Below are 26,058 nucleotides of genomic sequence, written 5' to 3'. Positions count from 1 at the left end.
GGGGGGAGGATTTTACCTGTAGGTGCGTCATTTTACAACAAAGAACCTGTGCATCAGTTTACCCCATTCCGCTACCTGGAGCACCAGCCAAGTGCACAGTTATAATGTGCTGGTGGCTTTGTGCTCGCTTTGTGTTTTGATTTCATGAAACAAACTCTTCAATAGCTGTTGAATGTAGATTTGTCTGGGATTTCGTTAAAGACTGTATGTACGAGTATGTTCCTCCATACTAAACAATTTAGCAGACCTGAAAAATCGAATCTACACCGCAGTTGTAGAATTTTTGCCAGATTTGCTGCAATGATTGTGGGAAGAAATTGACTGATAGGAGGTGTGCTACATCACAAATGATAGTCACATGGAACCAGAATGAACTTGACAGTTTTATGCGAAACTTGAGGTTGTTTGCCACAAAATGATACATCTTCTGCTTCTGTAAGTTATCTTAATTAATTCATTCCAAAGTGTAAAGTCCTTTTTGACTCACTCTGTATATTTGTTGTTATTCTGCCAGAAAGAAGTCCAGATATTTCACCATATTCCAAGTGAACTGCTCAAAATAACAGATTTCCCTCTCACTAGTGTGTCCATCCCACTACAGCCAGTCATGGCAACATTCAGTACAGTTTATTGCCTGCTACCTGTATTTCTTCTGTATGGACTTCCCATAAAATAGCTGTGTTAGCAATGTAACAGTATAGAAAATCTGAAATTTTTACTTTAATCAAGAGTCTGTTTACGTTTATTGTTTGCAATGTTCTGGGTTTGCTCCATTGCATACCCTGATGTATTTGAGGATCAAAATTAAAAATTATTCTAGTTTATCAGTGATGCCTCAGCTGAGGATTCATATTCTGAATGTCATTAACCTGTTTCACTTCCTGATATTCTCATGCATGCAGGACCTTCAACTAATATATTTTTGTAGGGGTAATTTCACTACATAAAGGAAAACACTTGTGTGGAATTTATACTGTGAACGACCACCTTTATTGTACCGCACAAACACACTTGATACATACGTTAACGCGGGAAAATGAACACTCTCGTGTCCTCCAAAGAACCCCGCTCGTAAAGAGAATCTCTCAGTGTCTTGTCGACTATCGACTTGTCACTCCCACACAGCCTCCCCCTGAAGTGCGGAACACCCGGTATGGTGGGGTACTTAAACTTTACCTCTCGGCCTGCCCGAGTGCGGATAGTGTGGGTGTGGGTGCTGCTTGCTGATTCTGTTGCTGGATTAGGTCCCCTGGTGTGGGGCTCATGTGGGACACAGCTGTCTGGTTCTGCGGAAGGTGTGGGTTCGTTGCAAGTTGTGTCTGAAGTCGTCTGTGAGACTGTCGTTGCTGTCATTGTCCAAGCGGGTTTTACTCGCTCAGTGGAAACTTTGGTCGACTTTCCCTGGAGGAGGATGTCCATTGTGTGTGTGTCCCGTCCTAGCACTTGGTACGGTCCAGTGTACGGTGGCTGTAACGAATGACGTACCAGGTCTGTGTGGAGCATGATGTGGGAACAAGTATCGAGGGACTTGTGTATGAACACTGGATGCGTGCTGTGCTGAGACGTCGGGGCTGCACGTAGTGTCTCTGCCTGCTTCCTCATTTGTTACAAGAGGTGGGGTAGTTGTGTGTCATCTGGGAGAGGAACTGGAGCAAGGAATTCTGCTGGAACTCAGAGTGGTTCTCCGTATACCAACTCTGCCGAGGAACAATTGATGTCTGTTTTTAATGCGGTTCGTAACCCCAACAAAACCAATGGCAACGCTTGAGTCCATGAGTCCTCGTGGCACATCAGGGCAGCCTTTAAGGTCCGGTGCCACCTTTCCACCAAACTGTTGCTGGCCGAGTGGTAGCTAGTAGTACGGTTTCGTTGGAAACCGCAGAGTTTTGACAGTTGTTGGAACAGTGTTGACTCGAACTGGCGTCCTTGGTCGGTGGTAACGAAAAATGGGCACCCAAAACGAGCCATCCAAGTTTCCAAGAATGCGCGTGCAGTAGTCTCTGCAGAAATGTCCCTGATTGGTGTAGCCTCTGCCCACCGCATGCAACGATCCACTGCCGTAAACAAGTACCTGTAACCTTCTGAAGGGGGGAGGGGTCCAACCAAGTCAATGTGTACGTGCCCAAAACGTGCCGTTGGGTTTGGGAATTGTCCTACTGGAGCGTGATCATGGCGTCCCACTTTGCTACGTTGGCACTGATAGCAGCTGCGGGCCCACTCCCATGTATCTTTCTTGATTGAAGGCCACACAAAACGGTCCATCGCTAATTTCACTGAGGCCGTGGTTCCCGGGTGTGCCAGGTTGTGAATGCTGTCGAATACCTTTCGTCGGAACTGGGGGGTGATCTATGGGCGTGGTCTAACCGTGGAGGTGTCGCACCATACCTTACATGGGCTGCAGGGGACGTCCACACGTTGTAAACGTAGGCCAGTGGACGGATCCACCAACAAGGATGCAGCTGCGTATCTGAAGCCTGAGCCCTTGCCAATTCGGAATAATCTAACATTGGACTTATCCCATTAATACGTGAGAAATAGTCTGCCACAATGTTTTCGGCACCATGGATGTGACGCACGTCTGTTGAAAACTGGCATATAAACTCTATATGGCGGGCCTGGCGGGGGGGAACATGAATCGCTGACTTTGTAGAAAGCTGCCACGAGAGGTTTGTGGTAGGTGTATATGGTGAATTGCCTGCCCTCAACTAAGGGGGGGAAGTGCCTGACGCTTTCATACATTGCAAGGAGTTCCCCGTCATATGCACTCCAACGAGTTTGACTCATCTGTAGTTTTTGCGAGAAGAAACTTAGTGGCTGCCAGTGACCCTTCACTCTCTGGTGCAATGCTGCCCCGATTGCGACTTGGCTTGCGTCCACTACTATGGCTAGCTGAGCTCCTGGCGCAGGGTGTGCAAGCCCCACTGCGTTGTGAAGGCTGTTTTGCAGTGCCTTGAAAGCCGAGTCCATCTCGGGTGTCCATGGGAGTGGGCGCTTGCCAATTTTGTTGTGTCCGGCCAAGGCATTGTTCAGTGGCGTCTGGATTGCTGCTGTTCCGAGGAGGTGGCGACGATAGAAATTTATCATCCCTAGGAACCGTCGGAGATCGTGGTAGGTTTGAGGCCGTGGTAGGGTACGCAACAACTCCAGCTTCTCTGGCAGTGGGAAAATGCCCTGAGCTGACACTTTATAACCCAGGAAGGTTACAACGGGTTCCTCAAACACGCACTTGTCCTTGTTAAGTGTAATTCCATGAGCACTAAGCCTACTTTGCACCTCGCTTACGTGTTTCTGATGGTCAGAAACATTCTCCGAAAACACCAGAATATCGTCTAAATAGGCAAAACAATATGGTAGTCCTCTTAGTATGCTGTCTAGGAACCGTTGCCATGTCTGGGCCGCATTTTTCAGCCCAAATGGCATCACCAAAAATTCAAACAGCCCGAATGGGGTTGTCACTGCAGTCTTTGGTATGTCCTGCTCTGCCATTGGGATCTGATTATAAGCCTTACGGCAATCCAAAACACTGAATATGGATGCCACGGCCAGTGAATGGGTGAAATCCTGTATATGTGGCACAGGGTATCTGTCTGGAACAGTTTGGGCGTTCAAAGCTCGATAATCACCGCACGGGCACCATGACCCATTCTTTTTACAGGCGAGATGCAGAGGAGAGGACCACGGACTGTTGGATGGCTGTATAGTTCCTTCCTGTAGCATCTCGTTGAAAATGGCCTTGGTTTCCCGCAAGTGATCAGGTGCAAGCCTGCGAACACGTGAGGAGACTGGTTGGCCTGGAGTTGTACGGATGTGGTGCACCGTCTCATGCTTCGCCCTGCTCTTTCTTGTTCCCTGTTGTGGTTTGGGTGTCGCCTTTGTGGTTGAAACAGCTGGAGCCTGATGTTGTGTCGTTAACTGTTTTGATGTCATTTGAGCCATGTGCCGGTCAGCTTCCTACGTTGCTATGGTGTCCTCCCAGGTGGGTGCACTGAGGTTATCTACCCTTTGGCATGCATGAGAAGTCGGACGTCCTTGTATTCCCAGAATAACAAATCCATTGACAGAATGGACGAGTTGTGACTTGTGTAAATCCACGGACAATGCACGTTTTGCCAGGAAATCAGCACCTAGTATAGGTTGGTCGATATCGGCCATAACAAAGGTCCAGTTGCATTCTTCTGGTAGCCCAATGTCCACTGGCAGTGTTTTCTGTCCATATGTGTGGATGACTGAGTCGTTGACTGCTTTCAAAGTGGTCTCTTCAGTGCGTTTGTCTGAAGGAAAGAAATTTACAGGCAGAGTGCTGACATCTGAGCCGGTGTCGACCAAGAACATCCATCCTGTAGAGAGATCAGGAACGAAAAGTCTTTGTGAAGCAGCGTACCTTACAGCTGTGGGAGAAGTCGATCCACATAACGTAGGCTCGTGCTGAAATGGGGGCGTTCCCCTTCCATGCGTCTGTGAGTTTAGGCGCAGTTGCTTGTTGTCACGGTCGGCTGCGCCTAAAGCAGGCCGTGGGATGCGTTTGGGTGCGAGCATGGCGTCTTACACTTCGTAACTTGCGCGCCGAAGCGCTGGTGGAACCAGCAATAACCGGTGCCATTGTTTGCGTGACGCGGCGGTCGCGTCGGCTGGCGACGACGCGTGTGTGTGTCAGCCGCCGCAACGTCGCGTGGCTCTAGCCGCTGCAGCTGGGTGGTCAGCTGATCGATGGCAGCGCGGAGAGATCGGAAATCTTCGGTCGCGTCTGGCGCTCGTCGTGCTGTTGTGGCAGCACAAGCTGGAGCCGCCGCGTTGACCGGCTCCGGCCGTGCTCGGCTGGTGTCGTTGACCGAGGTGGTTGCGGCGGCGGCCACTGTGGCACGCGAGTTGAACAGGGAGTGCGCTCTATCGGCTACTTGCAGCAACTCTCATAATGGCCGGCCCTCGTAAGCAATTAAGGTTAAGCCCACCTGCGGAGGTAACTGCTGTTGCCATATGTGCAAAAGTAATGTGTCTGAGAACACGGAAGGATCCACCATAGCACGTAAATGCCGGTAAAAGTCTGAAGGCGACCTGTCACCGCGTTTCTCGTGGTACAGGAGCTGTGATATCCGCTGATCCACAGGTTTTGTACAACGCGAAATTAAAGCCGTCTTGAGAGTGGCGTAGGCTTGTTGTGGTGGGGGTTGCATAATTATATCCGATACCACTGACGACGCACGTTGGTCCAGGTTGCATATCACTAGCGTGAACTGTTCAAAATCGTTGACTATTTGTTGCTGCACGAAAATGTTCTCCATAATAGCGAACCAAATTTCCAGACGCTCGGGAATGAAAGGTGGGGGTCGAATTTGTAACCGCGACGCGGATGGCCCACGATCACTTGCGAACGGAAAGTGCGAAACTCGTGGGAGCGGTACCGACGTGGGTGATGAAAACAGGAGCACTTTGGGTCTGATATCGGCGTGTCCTGCGCACTGGTTGTGCGAGGCAATGTCCTGTGGCGGCGGCGCGGGACCCGCCGGCACACGCGGCGTGGTTGGAAACGTAACGTCGTGGGCGAAGTCGGTTTGAGATGTAGGCGTCCGTGGCACTGTGAACTGAGGGTTTTGCTGCATCGTGTCGAGCTCCTTCTTGATATTTTGGATGATGCCGTCGATGTCGCGGAAGAGGTTCTGTGCAGACGACATGTCGATACGAGATGTTGCGGAAAATATCTCAAGAAACTTGCCTACTGTCACACTGCTTAGTTACGGGGTCACCATTTATGTAGGGGTAATTTCACTACATAAAGGAAAACACTTGTGTGGAATTAATACTGTGAACGATCACCCATATTGTACCGCACAAAACACACTTGATACATACGTTAACGAGGGGAAAACGAACAATCCCGTGTCCTCCAAAGAACCCCGCTCGTAAAGAGAATCTCTCAGTGTCTTGTCGACTATCGACTTGTCACTCCCACATTTTCATTACCTTTATTTTCAGTCTTTATTTCATGGTGTTCATGGTATCAGTAGCCATTTTCATATGCTTTCCTTATCTTTGTGGTGGAGCTGTTAAATGTTTGCTACTGGCATCTGATACAGATTTTTTTGGTTATTTGATGTTGTTTCCAGTGTCATCAGCCACTAATACAAAGTCCTCAGAGTGAATTTTCATGCAATCTTTTTTGCTTCAGTTTTGTAAAAAATTATTGGCTTGGTATTCATTTGTTTCTCTTACATGCTTTCTGTCTTTTCCATCCTTGTTGTCCTAATGATTAAAAGCACATATTTTTCCTGATAAGGTCATCCTATCATTTCTAGTTCCAGAATATCTTCAGTATATTATCTTCTCAGAGCTTAATTTTGTCGCTCTATTTATTTCCATTTTCTTTACTACGTTGTTCTATATTGTCATCCATTTTGGAAAACCAGGCACCAGTGTAACTGCTATTCCCAGTTCATTAACTTTTGTTTAAGTTTTGCTGAGTCTGTTCTTCTACATCATCTTAACTAGGTTATCACGTTGTTCCATTTTGGCTTGACAAAATAATGACAGTGTACTGAACTACTATTGTCTCTTATCAAGAGGAAGTTGCATTGGTCTTCTGTGCTCACACTATTCTTTTTACTCTCATTTGGGCATGTCTATGTATAAAGTGCGCCAACCACAAATAACATTGTCTTCTACCATTCCATTGATATTTTGCAATTTTGAGCTCATAGCTTTTCCTTTATTATTGTGTTAGCACAATCCTACAGTGAGGCAGCTATGTACAAGATAATTAATTATTCAATAAGCATCTGATGCAAATGCGCTGTTTAATTTTCTGAGTCAGTCATTATCTTGGGTAACACTTATAAGTTTCTACAAAGTGACACAATGAAAGTTTGTTTTATTATTGTTTAATGAAACAGCACTTTAGCTCATATAATATAAGATTACATTATTGTCGCTTAATTGAAATGAGGTTAAATTGTGTTCTTGCTCATACTTGTTTACTTTACTAACATAAAAACAGCTATTGATCTTTTGTAACCACAGATAAACAGACAGGATGGAGTATCTCAAAATTTCTTCCTCTGTTTATTTTTTTATGGAGTGAATAATTCTGTTACATATTACATTTTATGGAATAAATGTAATCTTACGACTTATCCACTCAAAAAATGATATTGTTAACTTTCTTTTGCTATGTTGTTGAATTTCCTGAATATTGGCAATGCTTGAGCTTCCAAACGGAAGCAACAACCATTGATACTAATTTACATTATTTTCTCCAGCGTCTCCAGTTTGATTCAAGTGTGGTTCAAAGTCTTATTCTTAATCCATGTCTTAGCAACAAAATTAGTTTTGAAGTTAAATATGTTTGAGGGTGAAGAAGATCCTGCAAAGACTCCTCCATGAAAAAAATTTTGACTCTCAGTCCAAACATAACCAAATTATCTTAAAAATGGGAAGATATGTTTTCATGGGTAACGTCAGGCCCAGACTAGAGCCAAGGATTTTGTACTTTGTGTAGTACACATGATAGTATTTCACACAGTGGAAAATGTGACCTGAGGCAACTTGCACAGTACAAAAGACATCCAAACTCAAATAAGCTACTGAGCTATTATGTTAACTTAATCAGTAAAGACTGAGCTTGGTTTAGTGTATCACGCAGTGAAACATAACCTAAATTATTCATGTGATTCTTGAGTTTCTCCCGGCGTATTTGATAATCAAAATATCCACGGGTGTGCTGCCAGTCTATGGTGTCCAACGGGCACAATATCTCGGCGATCATACGTGTCGCCATCATCAGGTGAACTGACGGACTGAGCTCCTGTGAACGTGCCGGCACGGAGATCCGTACGCTATGGCTGCTCAGAGGGAACTGGGTTCGGTCGCGGCGGCGGCCGATTTAAATACCCTCCGCCCGCGGCGCGCTCCCTCCGCCGTCCGCGCCCCGCGCCAAGGTCATGCGGTGGAACAGATTGCGGCGGCGTCTGAGATGACGTCGGTGTGATGGCTCTGTCCGCCGTGGTCGTCACAACTATATGTTTGCTCGATTTACTCTTGATTAACCCCATCGCTGGTTCCCAAGCCATGCTAAGATTATAGCCACAGTCACGGTTTATGAGGTCGTCATTGGTGCGAATTTCAATGGCCTCTCTAACAACACTGTCCCAGTTCACTCCGGTCGCAGAAATTGTTAGTGCTGTTGAACAGGTTGCAACTCGACTTCCACCAGAATCAGCCGAGGAAATACGTGCTTTGACGAAATCCAAGCCGATGAAGTCAAATATCAGCAGTAAAGAGAGGGCAGCCATTCGTGATCTGAGGGAGCACTCTGAAATTGTTGTCTTACTGGCTGACAAAGGCAATGCTACAGTTGTTGTCTCCAATAAGGAGTACACTGATAAGATGCAGAGCCTGCTAAATGACGATTCCTACCGGAAGATCAGCGTTGACCCTACAAAGAACGTGGAGAACAAGACGGGGGCGCTTCTCAAGGACGCAGATTTATCGGAGGGTGACGCTAAGACATTGTTACCCCAAGGTCCGGTACCGCCTAGACTATATGGACTCCCGAAGGTTCACAAAGAGGGGGTACCATTATGCCCCATTGTCAGCAACATCAGGGCCCCTACATATTTGTTGGCCAAATACCTGACGGGAATATTAAGTCCTTATGTGGGTAAATGCCCTCATCACATCCGTAATTCCGTGGATTTTGTTAAATGCCTTGATAGCTTCAGGTTGGATGAGTCAGACATCATGGTGAGTTTTAACGTCGTTTCCTTGTTTACGAGGGTACCCCTGCGAGAGTCACTAGAACTGATTAGTCAGAAGTTTGACGAGAAGACCACTGAACTTTTTAGGCATGTCTTGACTTCCACGTATTTTCTTTTTAATGGAGAATATTACGAACAAACGGAAGGAGTCGCCATGGATAGCCCACTCTCACCGGTGGTAGTGAATTTGTACATGGAGAACTTCGAGGAGGAAGCCCTGTCGTCATCCGTATGGAAACCTACATGCTTTTTCCGTTACGTGGATGACACGTTCGTCATCTGGCCACATGGTATGGATAAACTCCTTGACTTCCTTACACATCTAAACTCCATACACCCTAACATCAAATTCACTATGGAGACTGAAACGGAGGGTAAATTACCTTTCCTTGACATCTTGGTCAAGAGAAGGGCTGACGGCACCCTAGGTCATGGGGTGTATCGGAAGACTACGCACACTGATCTGTATTTGCACGCAGACAGCTGCCACCACCCTTCACAGAGGAATGGGGTACTTAAAACTCTAGTACATAGGGCGCGCACTATCTCTGATGCAGAGAGTCCACCCCAGGAATTGGAACATCTGAGAACTGTATTTCGAAAAAATGGGTACTCAGAGTGGCAGATTCAACGTGCTCTCCACCCAACCACTGCAGCACAACCTGTTGAGATGGTTGAAGTCACGAGGGAGGAGGTAGGCACTGCATTTATTCCATACACAGGCGCACTCTCGGGGAAAATCGCCCGCATTCTGAAGAAACACCGGGTCGGAACTCTGTTTTGTCCTCCAAATAAAACTCGTGCACTGGTGGGGAGCGCCAAAGATGACCTTGGTTTGAGGAAGGCCGGCGTGTACCAGATTCCGTGTCAATGTGGCAAGTCGTATATTGGTCAGACGATGTGTACAGTCGAGGATCGATGCCGTGAACACCAGAGGCACACTCGACTGATGTATACAAGCAAGTCGGCGGTCGCTGAACATTGTTTGTCGGAAAATCACGCCATGGAGTATGACCGCACGAGGATTCTGGTACAGACGTCGAGATACTGGGACAGCGTTGTTAGAGAGGCCATCGAAATTTGCACCAATGACGACCTCATAAACCGTGACTGTGGCTATAATCTTAGCAAGGCTTGGGAACCAGCGATCGGGTTAATCAAGAGTAAATCGAGCAAACGTATAGTTGTGACGACCACGGCGGACAGAGCCATCACTCCGACGTCATCTCAGATGCCGTCGCAATCTGTTCCACCGCGCGACCGTGGCGCGGGGCGCGGATGGCGGAGGGAGCGCGTCGCGGGCGGAGGGTATTTAAATCGGCCGCCGCCGCGACCGAACCCAGTTCCCTCTGAGCAGCCATAGCGTACGGATCTCCATGCCGGCACGTTCACAGGAGCTCAGTCCGTCAGTTCACCTGATGATGGCGACATGTATGATCGCCGAAATATTGTGCCCGTTGGACACTATAGACCGGCAGCACACCCGTGGATATTTTGATTAAATTATTCATGTCTGGGCTGTGGAAACAAAACTTGTTTCCCATATTTTTAATATTCTGCAATTGCTTTCAAACTTTCATATGGACCCACCAAAGCTGAAATGATGTTCTTGCTCCTCAAAGTGTTAACAAGTTTGTGTATATTTTAAGGTGCCTAGAAAAGACTTCAACAATTTTCATTGGTAGTCGATGCCTCAAATAAAAGCCATCAAAAAATGTTCCCAGTTTGTGTCAGGTACTTCGATGCAAAGGGAGTGCAGAATAAACTTCTAGATTTGGTAGAAAATGCCGAGGAAACATCAATGACAATTACTGATTTGGTACGACATAGCTTAGGAAACCACAATTTGGATGTGAATTATGTGTTCTTCTTATTTGTGGAGAATGCCAATGTGAAATTTGGAAAAACACATTCCACGTATTAATTGCTAAGAAATAAAATCTGTAATTTATTGTAAGCTAATTATTCTAATTATGCTGTACATAGCACAATTAAGTTTTCAATTGACAGATTAGATATTGATGTTTACAATCTAGTCTTAAAGGTATGTAATTACTTCTCTATCTCAGCCAAAACAAGAGAGAATTAAAATCATTCTTTGAATTTGTGAATCTGGAGTGTGTAACACTGAAAATGCATATAAAATACTTTCTGCACCATCCAAAATTTTTTCTGTTTAAAATCCATTGATAACTTATACTGTACTTATGATTCTGAAGCTGTGAGCTACATTATAGAAACTCTGTTTAATAATAAATTGATGTAATAGTGTATTTATTTCTGACTGTATATAATTGATTGTAATTATAATGAAAATATTGTAAATTGCTGGGTAATAGCCAAGGGAACTTTATTTAATGTATCAATAGCAATGACAGTGGAGGCATGTCTGATTCGTTAACCCACAAGTATTGAGAGCACAGTAGAGTGGACAGGCGGAGGAAGCTGCAGTTCTAACTGTTGTCTGTCCTACAATTATCCGTGGCTCTGTAAGTGACTCAGGGTTCGCAGACAGCAGCAGCAGCAACAGCGACAGCTCAGCATTGTCGTCGGCTACATTCTTCATCGACTGCACAGCTACAATATCATATGACTGTCAAGTGACAGATATAGTAATGCAGTCGATTTTCTTTCACAAAGTATGACTGACTTGAATAATCACTTGTAATAGTTACAATTTGTAGGTCACCTGTGTTGTCATTGTCTTCAGATGTTATTACCAGGCAGGGCCCTTTCCATGCAATCACCGAGTGTTGTAAGAATATGAAAATTGATCAAATATTCACTGCCAGTTTTGTGTGTTTCCAAATGACCAGTTTCAGTCTAAATTTTCTGCTTCAGTAACTGTTTATTCTGGTATTGCAAAACAGAGGCTACTTAAAGTAACATAAAATTTCACTGGCGAAACTTATAACTAAAGATACAGCACAAATTAAGAGTTTGCAATTTCATTTATTATGTATTTCGCTTAGCGAGTGACATCTGTTGGCTTGTTATGTATTGTGTTGTTATTTTCAAAGTAAAATCAGTTGCTCATTTGAAACTTCCTGGCAGATTAAAACTGTGTGCCCGACCGAGACTCGAACTCGGGACCTTTGCCTTTCGCGGGCAAGCGCTCTACCATCTGAGCTACCGAAGCACGACTCACGCCCGGTACTCACAGCTTTACTTCTGCCAGTACCTCGTCTCCTACCTTCCAAACTTTACAGAAGCTCTTCTGCGAACCTTGCAGTCTCGGTCGGGCACACAGTTTTAATCTGCCAGGAAGTTTATATCAGCGCACACTCCGCTGCAGAGTGAAAATCTCATTCTGGAAACATCCCCCAGGCTGTGGCTAAGCCATGTCTCCGCAATATCCTTTCTTTCAGGAGTGCTAGTTCTGCAAGGTTCGCAGAAGAGCTTCTGTAAAGTTTGGAAGGTAGGAGACGAGGTACTGGCAGAAGTAAAGCTGTGAGTACCGGGCGTGAGTCGTGCTTCGGTAGCTCAGATGGTAGAGCGCTTGCCCGCGAAAGGCAAAGGTCCCGAGTTCGAGTCTCGGTCGGGCACACAGTTTTAATCTGCCAGGAAGTTTCATATCAGCGCACACTCCGCTGCAGAGTGAAAATCTCATTCTGGAAACATCCCCCAGGCTGTGGCTAAGCCATGTCTCCGCAATATCCTTTCTTTCAGGAGTGCTAGTTCTGCAAGGTTCGCAGAAGAGCTTCTGTAAAGTTTGGAAGGTAGGAGACAAGGTACTGGCAGAAGTAAAGCTGTGAGTACCGGGCGTGAGTCGTGCTTCGGTAGCTCAGATGGTAGAGCGCTTGCCCGCGAAAGGCAAAGGTCCCGAGTTCGAGTCTCGGTCGGGCACACAGTTTTAATCTGCCAGGAAGTTTCATATCAGCGCACACTACGCTGCAGAGTGAAAATCTCATTCTGGAAACATCCCCCAGGCTGTGGCTAAGCCATGTCTCCGCAATATCCTTTCTTTCAGGAGTGCTAGTTCTGCAAGGTTCGCAGAAGAGCTTCTGTAAAGTTTGGAAGGTAGGAGACGAGGTACTGGCAGAAGTAAAGCTGTGAGTACCGGGCGTGAGTCGTGCTTCGGTAGCTCAGATGGTAGAGCGCTTGCCCGCGAAAGGCAAAGGTCCCGAGTTCGAGTCTCGGTCAGGCACACAGTTTTAATCTGCCAGGAAGTTTCATATCAGCGCACACTCCGCTGCAGAGTGAAAATCTCATTCTGGAAACTTCCCCCAGGCTGTGGCTAAGCCATGTCTCCGCAATATCCTTTCTTTCAGGAGTGCTAGTTCTGCAAGGTTCGCAGAAGAGCTTCTGTAAAGTTTGGAAGGTAGGAGACAAGGTACTGGCAGAAGTAAAGCTGTGAGTACCGGGCGTGAGTCGTGCTTCGGTAGCTCAGATGGTAGAGCGCTTGCCCGCGAAAGGCAAAGGTCCCGAGTTCGAGTCTCGGTCGGGCACACAGTTTTAATCTGCCAGGAAGTTTCATATCAGCGCACACTCCGCTGCAGAGTGAAAATCTCATTCTGGAAACATCCCCCAGGCTGTGGCTAAGCCATGTCTCCGCAATATCCTTTCTTTCAGGAGTGCTAGTTCTGCAAGGTTCACAGAAGAGCTTCTGTAAAGTTTGGAAGGTAGGAGACGAGGTACTGGCAGAAGTAAAGCTGTGAGTACCGGGCGTGAGTCGTGCTTCGGTAGCTCAGATGGTAGAGCGCTTGCCCGCGAAAGGCAAAGGTCCCGAGTTCGAGTCTCGGTCGGGCACACAGTTTTAATCTGCCAGGAAGTTTCATATCAGCGCACACTCCGCTGCAGAGTGAAAATCTCATTCTGGAAACATCCCCCAGGCTGTGGCTAAGCCATGTCTCCGCAATATCCTTTCTTTCAGGAGTGCTAGTTCTGCAAGGTTCGCAGAAGAGCTTCTGTAAAGTTTGGAAGGTAGGAGACGAGGTACTGGCAGAAGTAAAGCTGTGAGTACCGGGCGTGAGTCGTGCTTCGGTAGCTCAGATGGTAGAGCGCTTGCCCGCGAAAGGCAAAGGTCCCGAGTTCGAGTCTCGGTCGGGCACACAGTTTTAATCTGCCAGGAAGTTTCATATCAGCGCACACTCCGCTGCAGAGTGAAAATCTCATTCTGGAAACATCCCCCAGGCTGTGGCTAAGCCATGTCTCCGCAATATCCTTTCTTTCAGGAGTGCTAGTTCTGCAAGATTCGCAGAAGAGCTTCTGTAAAGTTTGGAAGGTAGGAGACGAGGTACTGGCAGAAGTAAAGCTGTGAGTACCGGGCGTGAGTCGTGCTTCGGTAGCTCAGATGGTAGAGCACTTGCCCGCGAAAGGCAAAGGTCCCGAGTTCGAGTCTCGGTCGGGCACACAGTTTTAATCTGCCAGGAAGTTTCATATCAGCGCACACTCCGCTGCAGAGTGAAAATCTCATTCTGGAAACATCCCCCAAGCTGTGGCTAAGCCATGTCTCCGCAATATCCTTTCTTTCAGGAGTGCTAGTTCTGCAAGGTTCGCAGAAGAGCTTCTGTAAAGTTTGGAAGGTAGGAGACGAGGTACTGGCAGAAGTAAAGCTGTGAGTACCGGGCGTGAGTCGTGCTTCGGTAGCTCAGGTGGTAGAGCGCTTGCCCGCGAAAGGCAAAGGTCCCGAGTTCGAGTCTCGGTCGGGCACACAGTTTTAATCTGCCAGGAAGTTTCATATCAGCGCACACTCCGCTGCAGAGTGAAAATCTCATTCTGGAAACATCCCCCAGGCTGTGGCTAAGCCATGTCTCCGCAATATCCTTTCTTTCAGGAGTGCTAGTTCTGCAAGGTTCGCAGAAGAGCTTCTGTAAAGTTTGGAAGGTAGGAGACGAGGTACTGGCAGAAGTAAAGCTGTGAGTACCGGGCGTGAGTCGTGCTTCGGTAGCTCAGATGGTAGAGCGCTTGCCCGCGAAAGGCAAAGGTCCCGAGTTCGAGTCTCGGTCGGGCACACAGTTTTAATCTGCCAGGAAGTTCATATCAGCGCACACTCCGCTGCAGAGTGAAAATCTCATTCTGGAAACATCCCCCAGGCTGTGGCTAAGCCATGTCTCCGCAATATCCTTTCTTTCAGGAGTGCTAGTTCTGCAAGGTTCGCAGAAGAGCTTCTGTAAAGTTTGGAAGGTAGGAGACGAGGTACTGGCAGAAGTAAAGCTGTGAGTACCGGGCGTGAGTCGTGCTTCGGTAGCTCAGATGGTAGAGCGCTTGCCCGCGAAAGGCAAAGGTCCCGAGTTCGAGTCTCGGTCAGGCACACAGTTTTAATCTGCCAGGAAGTTTCATATCAGCGCACACTCCGCTGCAGAGTGAAAATCTCATTCTGGAAACTTCCCCCAGGCTGTGGCTAAGCCATGTCTCCGCAATATCCTTTCTTTCAGGAGTGCTAGTTCTGCAAGGTTCGCAGAAGAGCTTCTGTAAAGTTTGGAAGGTAGGAGACAAGGTACTGGCAGAAGTAAAGCTGTGAGTACCGGGCGTGAGTCGTGCTTCGGTAGCTCAGATGGTAGAGCGCTTGCCCGCGAAAGGCAAAGGTCCCGAGTTCGAGTCTCGGTCGGGCACACAGTTTTAATCTGCCAGGAAGTTTCATATCAGCGCACACTCCGCTGCAGAGTGAAAATCTCATTCTGGAAACATCCCCCAGGCTGTGGCTAAGCCATGTCTCCGCAATATCCTTTCTTTCAGGAGTGCTAGTTCTGCAAGGTTCACAGAAGAGCTTCTGTAAAGTTTGGAAGGTAGGAGACGAGGTACTGGCAGAAGTAAAGCTGTGAGTACCGGGCGTGAGTCGTGCTTCGGTAGCTCAGATGGTAGAGCGCTTGCCCGCGAAAGGCAAAGGTCCCGAGTTCGAGTCTCGGTCGGGCACACAGTTTTAATCTGCCAGGAAGTTTCATATCAGCGCACACTCCGCTGCAGAGTGAAAATCTCATTCTGGAAACATCCCCCAAGCTGTGGCTAAGCCATGTCTCCGCAATATCCTTTCTTTCAGGAGTGCTAGTTCTGCAAGGTTCGCAGAAGAGCTTCTGTAAAGTTTGGAAGGTAGGAGACGAGGTACTGGCAGAAGTAAAGCTGTGAGTACCGGGCGTGAGTCGTGCTTCGGTAGCTCAGGTGGTAGAGCGCTTGCCCGCGAAAGGCAAAGGTCCCGAGTTCGAGTCTCGGTCGGGCACACAGTTTTAATCTGCCAGGAAGTTTCATATCAGCGCACACTCCGCTGCAGAGTGAAAATCTCATTCTGGAAACATCCCCCAGGCTGTGGCTAAGCCATGTCTCCGCAATATCCTTTCTTTCAGGAGTGCTAGTTCTGCAAGGTTCGCAGAAGAGCTTCTGTAAAGTTTGGAAGGTAGGAGACGAGGTACTGGCAGAAGTAAAGCTGTGAGTACCGGGCGTGAGTCGTGCTTCGGTAGCTCAGATGGTAGAGCGCTTGCCCGCGAAAGGCAAAGGTCCCGAGTTCGAGTCTCGGTCGGGCACACAGTTTTAATCTGCCAGGAAGTTCATATCAGCGCACACTCCGCTGCAGAGTGAAAATCTCATTCTGGAAACATCCCCCAGGCTGTGGCTAAGCCATGTCTCCGCAATATCCTTTCTTTCAGGAGTGCTAGTTCTGCAAGGTTCGCAGAAGAGCTTCTGTAAAGTTTGGAAGGTAGGAGACGAGGTACTGGCAGAAGTAAAGCTGTGAGTACCGGGCGTGAGTCGTGCTTCGGTAGCTCAGATGGTAGAGCGCTTGCCCGCGAAAGGCAAAGGTCCCGAGTTCGAGTCTCGGTCGGGCACACAGTTTTAATCTGCCAGGAAGTTTCATATCAGCGCACACTCCGCTGCAGAGTGAAAATCTCATTCTAGTTGCTCATTTGTTTAAAGTAAATTCAATTCAATCTTTCGATAATCTAAAGTAAATTGCTTGCCTATTTCTAAATTTTGCTTTACGTTACACTGAGGTTACTGAAAGTCCTTTTTTTATGTAACAAAGTTTAAGTTAAGCCAGTCATTCATTTTACCAGTAACTCTGTTTAATTTTACTTTCAAAATTTAATATTTGAGAATAAGTTACTGCAGACTCAATGCTTTCTGATTCATTTATTTTCTTGTGAACTGAACTGTTGTGCTGTGGAAAAGTGTGTTTCCACTCCAATGATTATTTGCTTAAGTTTCTTTCCCGTTACCTATCTCAAGATTCTGGAGATTCATTGCCCTAATGGCTGGTGACCAATTAATTATCCGCTTTTTAGATAATCAGTGTTTTCTTTGTCTTATCGGTAATTTTTGTAGTAAACATTACATGGTACCCTTTTTCCCCCTGTGCAGTTCGTGAGCAATTGCACTATTCTCCACCCATTTCAAAATTATCATCAGTATTTAGCTTAAGTTTAGAATAGATTCTTCCTTCAGAGGAGTCAGTTTTACACTGTCCTCCAACTAACTGGCGTTACTTTCCTGTGGTAACGACAGCCTTACCCATTGTCAAATTTGATTAGGCATAATGTGATCACGATCAGTTATATCACAATCTAGTAGGCTGATTAGGAAGCGGGAGGATACAAGTGGACCGAAAGTTTGAGTCATGTGCTGTGCTGAGTAGGTGACTTTCATTAACACCAGCCATTTCTGGACTCCTTCAGGATTGGGAAGCAATTGAAACTTACTTCAATAGTATTCCTTACTGTCCAAAATTACTGTTTAATGATTTTATGAAAGATGACTCAAGAGAAGCAGCATTACATGAACTCTACTTTCGTTTGTTTAATTTGGGAGTCAGCTGGAAATGCTAGCTAAGGCAGGTAGATAGGTATGCCTTAAATGTATTAGAGACACACAAACAAATGAGACTTCTTAATTCTAAAATTCAACAGAGAAGGAAATACAGCACTACACTGCCTTCTGTTCGACCTTTTTTTTATTTATCTCCTTTTCTGCTCCCCTCTCCAGCTCCTGCCCTCCCTCTAACCTTCTGACTGCACTTAGCTGCCCTACCCTCTCTCCACCATGTTCTTGTTTTCTCCCACAAACAGCACTTTACCATCCCTCACCCCTACCCTGCTATCTGTCTCCCTCCCTGCCCCAACTTCCTCCTTATTCCCACTACCCAGATTGCTTTTCCCATCATACTCTGTTTGCTTGCAGTCTGGCCTCAGCACCCAGTGACAGTGATCATGTACGTATGACTTGTGTTCGCCTGAGAGAGAGAGAGAGAGAGAGAGAGAGACAGAGAGAGAGAGATTGTCTTTCAGAAGAGACCTTTTGGCCAGAAGCTTACTTGTTTAGCGGTCTTTCTGTTGAGCCTGTCTGCAACTCAACATCTGCACTATATGGTGAATAGCAATATATCCTTTTCATAAAACTGCCATTACATAAAAAGCTAACTGAAGATGGCAACAACATTTGTAGAAATATGCTTCAATATCTGGAGAGAGAGAAAAAAAATGAGCAAAAAGGTATGATATGAAAGATGACAGTTCCCGATATGTCCCTTGCAACACTTTCTCTGCAGGAAGGGGCTAAGTTCAAAGATTAGGAAAAGGCTGTAGAACTGTTTTACCTAAGAGAAAATATTTGCTTAGATGACCTATATAAACGGTTCAGCAGTTCTATTGATTAAGTAATAATTTTGAGAATAATAATAGCAATGGGAATTTTCTGGTACAGCAATTTCTGGTAAACAAAAAATCTGTAACATATAGTGTTAGATTATTAGATGATATTTCTTCTAGCCTTGAAGTTATTTACCTCCTCCTCTTCTTTGAAGAGAATGTCATGATGTCCAGCTTGCTCTGCTTAAGTTTCTTGCTTGTCCAAAGCATTAAAGGTACTGGTGATACAGATACATAGACCAGATGAAATAACGAACTAATAATGACATTGGCTTATTACTATAAGAACTAATGTATTTCACACTATTAGTGAACTAAACAGAAATTCACATCCTCTCTTTATCATGGGTGGGAAAAGACAGACAGTACAAGATTGATGAAACATCTGATAGCATTTTTTTACAAAACATAAGAAAATTAATGTTCTTCATTTATTTCTCAGTATCTGCACAGGCTTGATTGCTGTGGGCATACTGCATTTTAATCTTTGCCATAAATTACTTAGGTGAATTAGTGGATAAAAATAAACAGAGAAAAATAAAACATATACCCATATAGGTAAACCAGCATAAGTCCCAATACACAGTCATAGAGATTACCTTAGCAGCAGTGTGAACAAACATAATGATTATGTTGCAAACTGGCTTAAGTTCTTTTTTTCAGTACCTGAGTTAGATGTACCAAATATTTCCAAAGTGGTAGCATTTTTGTTCAGGATCTCTGACTCCAATGCCTTCTTGGAGTGAACAGTAAGTGATGTGGCACAAGAAACAGATATTCAACAGATGTAATCAGGATGGCACTCAGGTGATGGTGAACTATGAAAACATGGCCTGTTTAGATTTTTTAAATTTGCAAAGAGCGATAATCAATTACTAACAAGTGCCAAAAGATCAGTGAAATACAATTAGAATCAATTCGAGATAAGATGACTAACACTTGAAAATGATAAATATGTACTTTTTACATTCTTTAGGCACGTACTCCCACACTATTAATATTTTGTGCACGTTATTAAATATGTGGAAAGGCTATGTAATTTTTTGTGTGATATAATGTGTAAGGAGAGACCAGAAAGTTTTGTGTTCAAAGACCGTACAGTGCAGAATCAGTATGCTAATTGGGCAAAATTTCTGTGAGCATTTAGGCAGTCATTCCACCAATGCACCATGTTGAAGTTACCTGCTTGGTGAAACACTGAGTCCTGCTACATGAAGGAGTCTATTTGCTACACCATCCTTATTCAACAGGAATCGTAAACCCTTTTAAGGAACTGAAGGTGTGATAATTACATGAGGAGAGATCAGGACTATAGGGCAGGTGCTTGAGTGTCTCCTACTTGATTTAGGGTTGATGAGGCTGATTGACTGGCATCTTGTGTCGAACTGTCTAGTCAACATGGGCTCAAAAGTGCATACCTTTAGAGCTATGAGCACCTCCAGTGTCACTTCTGTGAAACACATATTCATTTTAGAGCAAATGTTTACTTGACTTTTTTTCTTGCTTTGATCCATATTACCTCCTCCCAAAATATGGAAAGCAAAGAGCTTGCAGTAGGAGAGATGGGTTTCACAGTGTCGAAGATGAAGAAGTGCTCATATATCTGAAGGTATGTATTTTAGAATTATTGTTTATTGCTTTTTTCTTCTTTTGGTGGGCAATATCACCTCTCGAAATATTTGACACTTTTTTTTATCACTCTGTATAGGGTAAGATACAAGCTGGCAGCTTAAAAAGAATATTAGAATTTAGAAAAGAGAAGTGAAGTGTATACAAAAAATACAACCCAGATTGTGCTTTAGTACACTATAATGTTATGACAATGTACTCACTATATATATGGAATACTATGGCAACAAGAGCAGATGATAAATACCTCCTAAATACAGACTTACATGACCGTGCAACAAGAGGAAAGGAAAATTATTACACAAGACAATGAAAGTTCAAACCAAGTGGGCAAAACGTTTTTTAACAAGTTAGTGAACTCAATTGAGGAAGAAAAGGAATTAATTTTTTTGAATTGTTTAAAGTTGTATCTTGCAGAGAAGTGTACACAAATCAGCCAGAGCATTATGACCACTGACCTACTATCAATATAAACCCATCCAAGGGAAAGCAGCATCACCTGGTGATGAATGACTGCTAGTTAGACACACACACAGTGCATGTAATTTTGGTGGGCGTGCTGTCTGTCTGTAGAATTGGGAAGATGCATGATCTATCTGAGTTTGATCAAGGGCAAATTGCAATGGCCCAGAGGCTGGGGATGAGCATTTCAAAAACTGCGTGACTCGTTGGGTATTTGAGGAGTGATGTGGTGAGTGTCTTCAAAATATGGCGAAACCAAGATGAAACCACATCCAGAAGTCATCGGATTGCACAGCCACCCCTCATTACAGATGTCAGATGCAATAGGCTGAGTAGACTGGTCAAATGGACAGTTCATGAACTATGGCGGAAATAACATCAGACTTAATGCTGGGCTGAGTACAGGTATATCTGAACACACAGTGCGCCAAACACTCTTTAACGATGAGCGTCCGCAGCTGGAGACTCGTGCATGTGCCAATGTTAACACCACAACATTGGCAACTACAACTGAAATCGGCATGTGACCATTGGCAGTATAATTGGCGCAATGGCAGAGCTTTGGATGGTCTGATCAATACACAATACTTTCTTCATCGTGCCGATGAGAGGGTGCAAATCTGTCGTCTTCCAGGGGAACTGCTTCTTGACATCTGTAATGTGGGAAAGAGACAAGCCGGTGGCAGCTCCGTTATCTTCTGTGAAACATTCACATGGGCATCCATGGGTCTAGTGGAGCTTGTGCAAGGCATCATGATGGCCAAGGAGCTATGTACACAGGTTGCAGATCACGTACACTCCTTTGTGACAATTATGTTCCCTGATGGCAGTGGCATTTTCTAACAAAATAATCTACAGCTACATCTACATAGATTCTCCGCAAGCCAGTGTATGGTGCGTGATGAGGATTAGCCTGTACCACCACTAGCCATTTCCTTTCTTGTTCCACTCACAAATAGAGTGAGGGAAAAACAACCACCTATATGTTTCTGCATGAGCCCTAATTTCTCGAATCTAAATCTTGATGCTCCTTACGTGCAATGAACAAGTGAACAAGTGCACCATATCATGAGATCAAGAGTGTGATGGGGTGTTTGAAGGAACACAGTGACAAGTTCCAATTGATGTGCTGGCTCCACAACTTGCCAGATGTGAATCCGATTATACACATCTGGGATGTGGTTTAACATGGCATCAGAGCGTATCACCCCCCTCCCTGGAATTTACAGGAATTTGGTGACTTATGTGTACAGATGTTGTACTAGCTCCCTCCAGTGATCTACCAAGGTATCATTGTTTCCATGCCATGATGCATTGCCGCTGTTATCCGTGCCAGAGGTGGACGCGCTAGCTATTACATAGGTGGTCATAATGGTCTGTCTGATCAGTGTATATAAACAAGCTGTGTGAGTATTGAAAAGAATACTGATGTTATATTGTAACAGAAAATATGTAATAACCGTTTATGCGTCAGTAAAGTGTAATCTTATTTCCTTTAATGTACATTTATTGCACATACTCTTTACTTAAGTTTGATTTAATTTAAGATGGTAAATGCAGTTAGAACAGATACATTATATCTGCCTTACTCTATCGTCTACAAAATTGTATGGTGTACCCAAGAGGCCTACTCTCAGTTGAAATTTATCAGCTATAGTCCATGGGCAAAGCATAAATAAATTAATTTTAAGACCTTAATATCCCTCATAACTACATTTTATTTCATTTATGAGCCAGGTCCAAAAGAATAACGAAACTGAATATGCACTACTCCTTTCAGAGTTAAGTCATATTGTAATCTCCTGTGAAAAGGAAACACTTGCTGTAGTTACAATAACTAGGTATCTCCATAAAAGACACTTAATGCAAACCTAAATTCTCCATCAATAGGCGCTATAGTGCACATAAGCACTATGTGTACACTGCTGTATCTGGAATAGACCTGTTTGAGTTCAAAAAAGGGCAGCACATTTTGTATTATCACGAAATAGGGGAGAGAGTGTCACTGAAATGATACAGGATTTAGGTTGGACATCATTAAAACAAAAGCATTTTTCGTTGTGGAGGAATCTTCTCACAAAATTCCAATTTCTCTTCTGAAAAATATTTTGTTGATGCCGACCTACATAGGGAGAAATGATCACCATGATAATATAAGGAAAATCAGAGCTCATACAGAAAGATATAGGTGTTCGTTCTTTCCACGTGCTATATGAGTTTGGAATATAGAGAATTGTGAATGTGTTTCGATGAACTCTTTGCCAGGCACTTAAATGTGATTTGCAGAGTATCCATGTAGGTGTAGATGTAGATGAGGAAAGTTAGTCCTGCATTGCTCTGCAGCTGTTGTGATAGATGGTTTTTTGAGGTTGTGGTAACTGGGGGCATGTGGTAGGTGTAAAATAATGAGATAAATAAGAATTTCTCTATTAATAAATACTCTGTTCATGTGATTCATGATTATGTAATTTACATTAGTGCTGTAACAATATGATATTTGGTAACTTTAAATCATTCTGTTGTACTGCACTGAAGTAAAATGTATGTAATTAACTTCTTTCCACATCCCATAACCTTCCTTCTGTGGTTCAGATTATGTAAACAGAATAAAGTAAATGTAGCATGTCAGCTTCAAATACAACATACATTTGCATTTGAAAATGTTAATGTCATCTCCCAACAACCAGGGAAAATTCCTTAATGAGCACAGTTCATAGTCCTTTTTTAAAATTGGGTTGCATGCATGTCAGAAGAAATCTGGACTTACATGTATACCTTGAACTGCGTTTGTGGGTGCTACTTACTAAAACAGCTTAAACAACTCAAGCTTTTTTCTATACTTGAAATTAAGTAACAGTATTTAAAACATTAGGCTACTATATTTACAGGTCTCATTGTCTTACTGTTGCAATTATGAAGAAATGTCAAATGATATTACAAAACTATTTATCATTCATAATACTGAGGTTGTATGTGATATCTAAAACACAGTTTCGCCAGGCAACAATATCTTAATTGCTGTATATTTCACAGGGTCTTCTCACAAATAAACCAAATACTGGTGTCTCTATCAGTAAGTTGACAACCTGCTGAAATAATCGCCAGTGAAGTGAAGAGTGCAGAAGGATGTCTGAAAGGGTGAAAGTCATTGTTCGATGTCGACCACTCAGTAGGAAGGAGAATGAAGAAGGATGCAAGGTAAACATACTAGAACGAAAGTGAATACTTATTATTGGAACAGAAGCCATTGGGTAGTGTCAGTAATATGCTGCTTCAGTCTGTCTCTGTTATTTATTTACATATAGCGAAGAAAGACACAGCTGCTTGCAAGAAAGCAGCTCATTGTCGATTTTAGCAGAAACTTGTAAAGGATGCACAACTGACATGAAGTGCTGTCCCAAAATGTATATGTCTTTCAATCCATGTTGTTTTGTGAATGCCAGTAAAACAATATAAAGGCTTAAGTTTAAGACTGATCTGTCATTGGGGCCATTACAAGAAAGGCCCTAACTTAGTTGACTATGATTGACAAGGATATATACTATAAGTTGGTAATGCTGTCTTGAGATCCACATAAAAAGGGTTGGAAAACAGTGCTGGATTAAAATATGGGTGGCTCAATAGAGCATTGGATACAGCCTAAATACAAGCACAAATATTACACAGATAGGATGCCATCCACTGTCATCAGTATTACAGCCATATTTGATTACTTTAACTTGTTTATGACAGCAAAACTAACAAGAACTGTCTGAAAAAATTATCAGACTGCACTGTTTCATGTGATATTACATATAACAGCAGGACATCTGTTTGGATGAAATAATTATTGAGCAACTTCCCTGAAATTTGAAGTGGAAGACCTAACAGGGCTTTTCTATCAATGCTGTCAAATTGGCCACTTGACAAAACTAACACCTTAGATGCTTCCCCATCCTGAAGACTCAATTCTGGCATATACACCGTGACATTGTTGGACCCCTGCCAGAGTCAGAAGGATTTCGTTACCTCGTATCAGTGCTTAACAGGATGTCACTGTGGATTGAAGCTGTACCTATCTGTGACATCACAACCAAGATAGCTGCTAATGCGTTCATCAAGATGTGGGTTGCCTGCTTCGGCACACTAAATGCTGCTGAACAGGGCTGTCAATTGGAGTCAGCCTTCTTCAGTGCCCTGTGTTCCATCTGTGGGGTCACTCATGCAGACTGCCAAGTGTCGTCTGCGAAGCCCCCTTATCCAGGCCCATACAGGATGGTCAAACATGGTCCACAGACATTCGACATTCTAGAGCGTGGCCAGCCTATTACTGTCTCACTCATCCAACTTAAACTTGCGTGGGTGCTACAGGACACCTGTATCTCAACACAACCAGATTACAGCGTGCTGGTCAGTGGGAATGATGACCAATACTCATTGCCCATGTCAACCCCATCATCAAATTTGACCAGAGATGGACAGGACCTCACTGAGCTTCCATTGTCAACCCCAGATTTTTGTAGCACCATGTGAGCTGCCCCCACAACACCTGACATGGTACCACTTCTACAGCATCATCACATCATACAACAGTATGAGAAATGGCCTGATTGGGTCTTGCACACACACCTGCCACAGCACGATAGGTCATGTGCATCTATGTACTACTTCACCGAGAAATGTCTTGCTCACAAACCTGTCATGGCATGACTACTCACATGCATGCTTATGTCTGTGGACTCACACTTCCCCCTCCCCGTAATCTGTACTGTGGGGATATTGACTTCCCACAGTATTCCATTCTGTAGGGATATTGACCTCTACACAAGACTCAAACACCTCTGATTGATGCAGAGTGGACAATATTTGGACAGAGTGAAAGGAAAGACAGTGAGTCCTTGGTTATAATGTATGAGTCAGATGTGTGTAAAGTTGCTCTCACGAATAAAGTTATGTAATGTAAACTACACCTTATATGATTGGAAGTAGTTCCTACCATACTGTGGCTGCCCCTTCCTACAAACATATACATGAAGTCTTTCATGTAACTTCATAAGAAATAGAAAGAAATCCATGGGATTGGTCAAGAACGGAACACAGTGTTCTCATGTTGTAAGCTCTCTACTAGTAAGTGGGTATCACAGTTTAATTAATTTTCTGACAATGAGACTATTTAATCAGTAGCAGAACATGCATCCATGTTCATATTTGCTTCTAACAATGACTACATGTCCTAACCAATATGATCACAGTTTAAGTATGTATTATTAATGATTTGGAAAGAGTGAATAGCTATTCAAGTCAAGTCTCTCAACACTTTTGGAATTTTTTATCAAATATCAGACGCTCTGATTTCTAGCTCTAACATGCACACTGTAAAAATCACAATTTTACCTTTCATACAAATAAGTCCATTATCAACAATAATTCTTCCAGTTATTTTAAATAATCAGTGTAACATATGTTCTGTGTAAATGACTTGCAATATCTCTTCATATCACTCCTATTAACTAACTGTGTTGTATTCACTTTCATTTCTTCAACACAACCACACATCATGCATCCATACTCTGACTCAAGACTTGACAGACTTCTTACATTTCATTCTAACAATGTCTATCATCCATATTACCTCTGACACAGTTCAAAGAGAATAATCAACAGAAAAT

General features: G+C 44.1%; 1 protein-coding gene across 1 annotated transcript in view; it reads left to right on the top strand.

Moving 5' to 3' along the window:
- Positions 1-390: 390 nt before the first annotated feature.
- The window catches only part of LOC124795564 (kinesin-like protein KIF17), a 190,007-nt gene continuing 164,339 nt past the window's right edge, over positions 391-26,058 (top strand). The window contains exons 1-2 of the mRNA XM_047259637.1: positions 391-435; positions 23,444-23,608. Coding sequence (XP_047115593.1) covers positions 23,537-23,608 — 72 coding nt within the window. The 5' untranslated portion in view covers positions 391-435; positions 23,444-23,536. The remainder of the gene's footprint in view (positions 436-23,443; positions 23,609-26,058) is intronic.

The sequence above is a fragment of the Schistocerca piceifrons genome, chromosome 4 (genome assembly GCF_021461385.2).
Source record: "Schistocerca piceifrons isolate TAMUIC-IGC-003096 chromosome 4, iqSchPice1.1, whole genome shotgun sequence".
Lineage (NCBI taxonomy): Eukaryota > Metazoa > Arthropoda > Insecta > Orthoptera > Acrididae > Schistocerca > Schistocerca piceifrons.
Note: the sequence above shows the minus strand (reverse complement) of the source record. Positions and strands in the feature narration are given on the sequence as shown.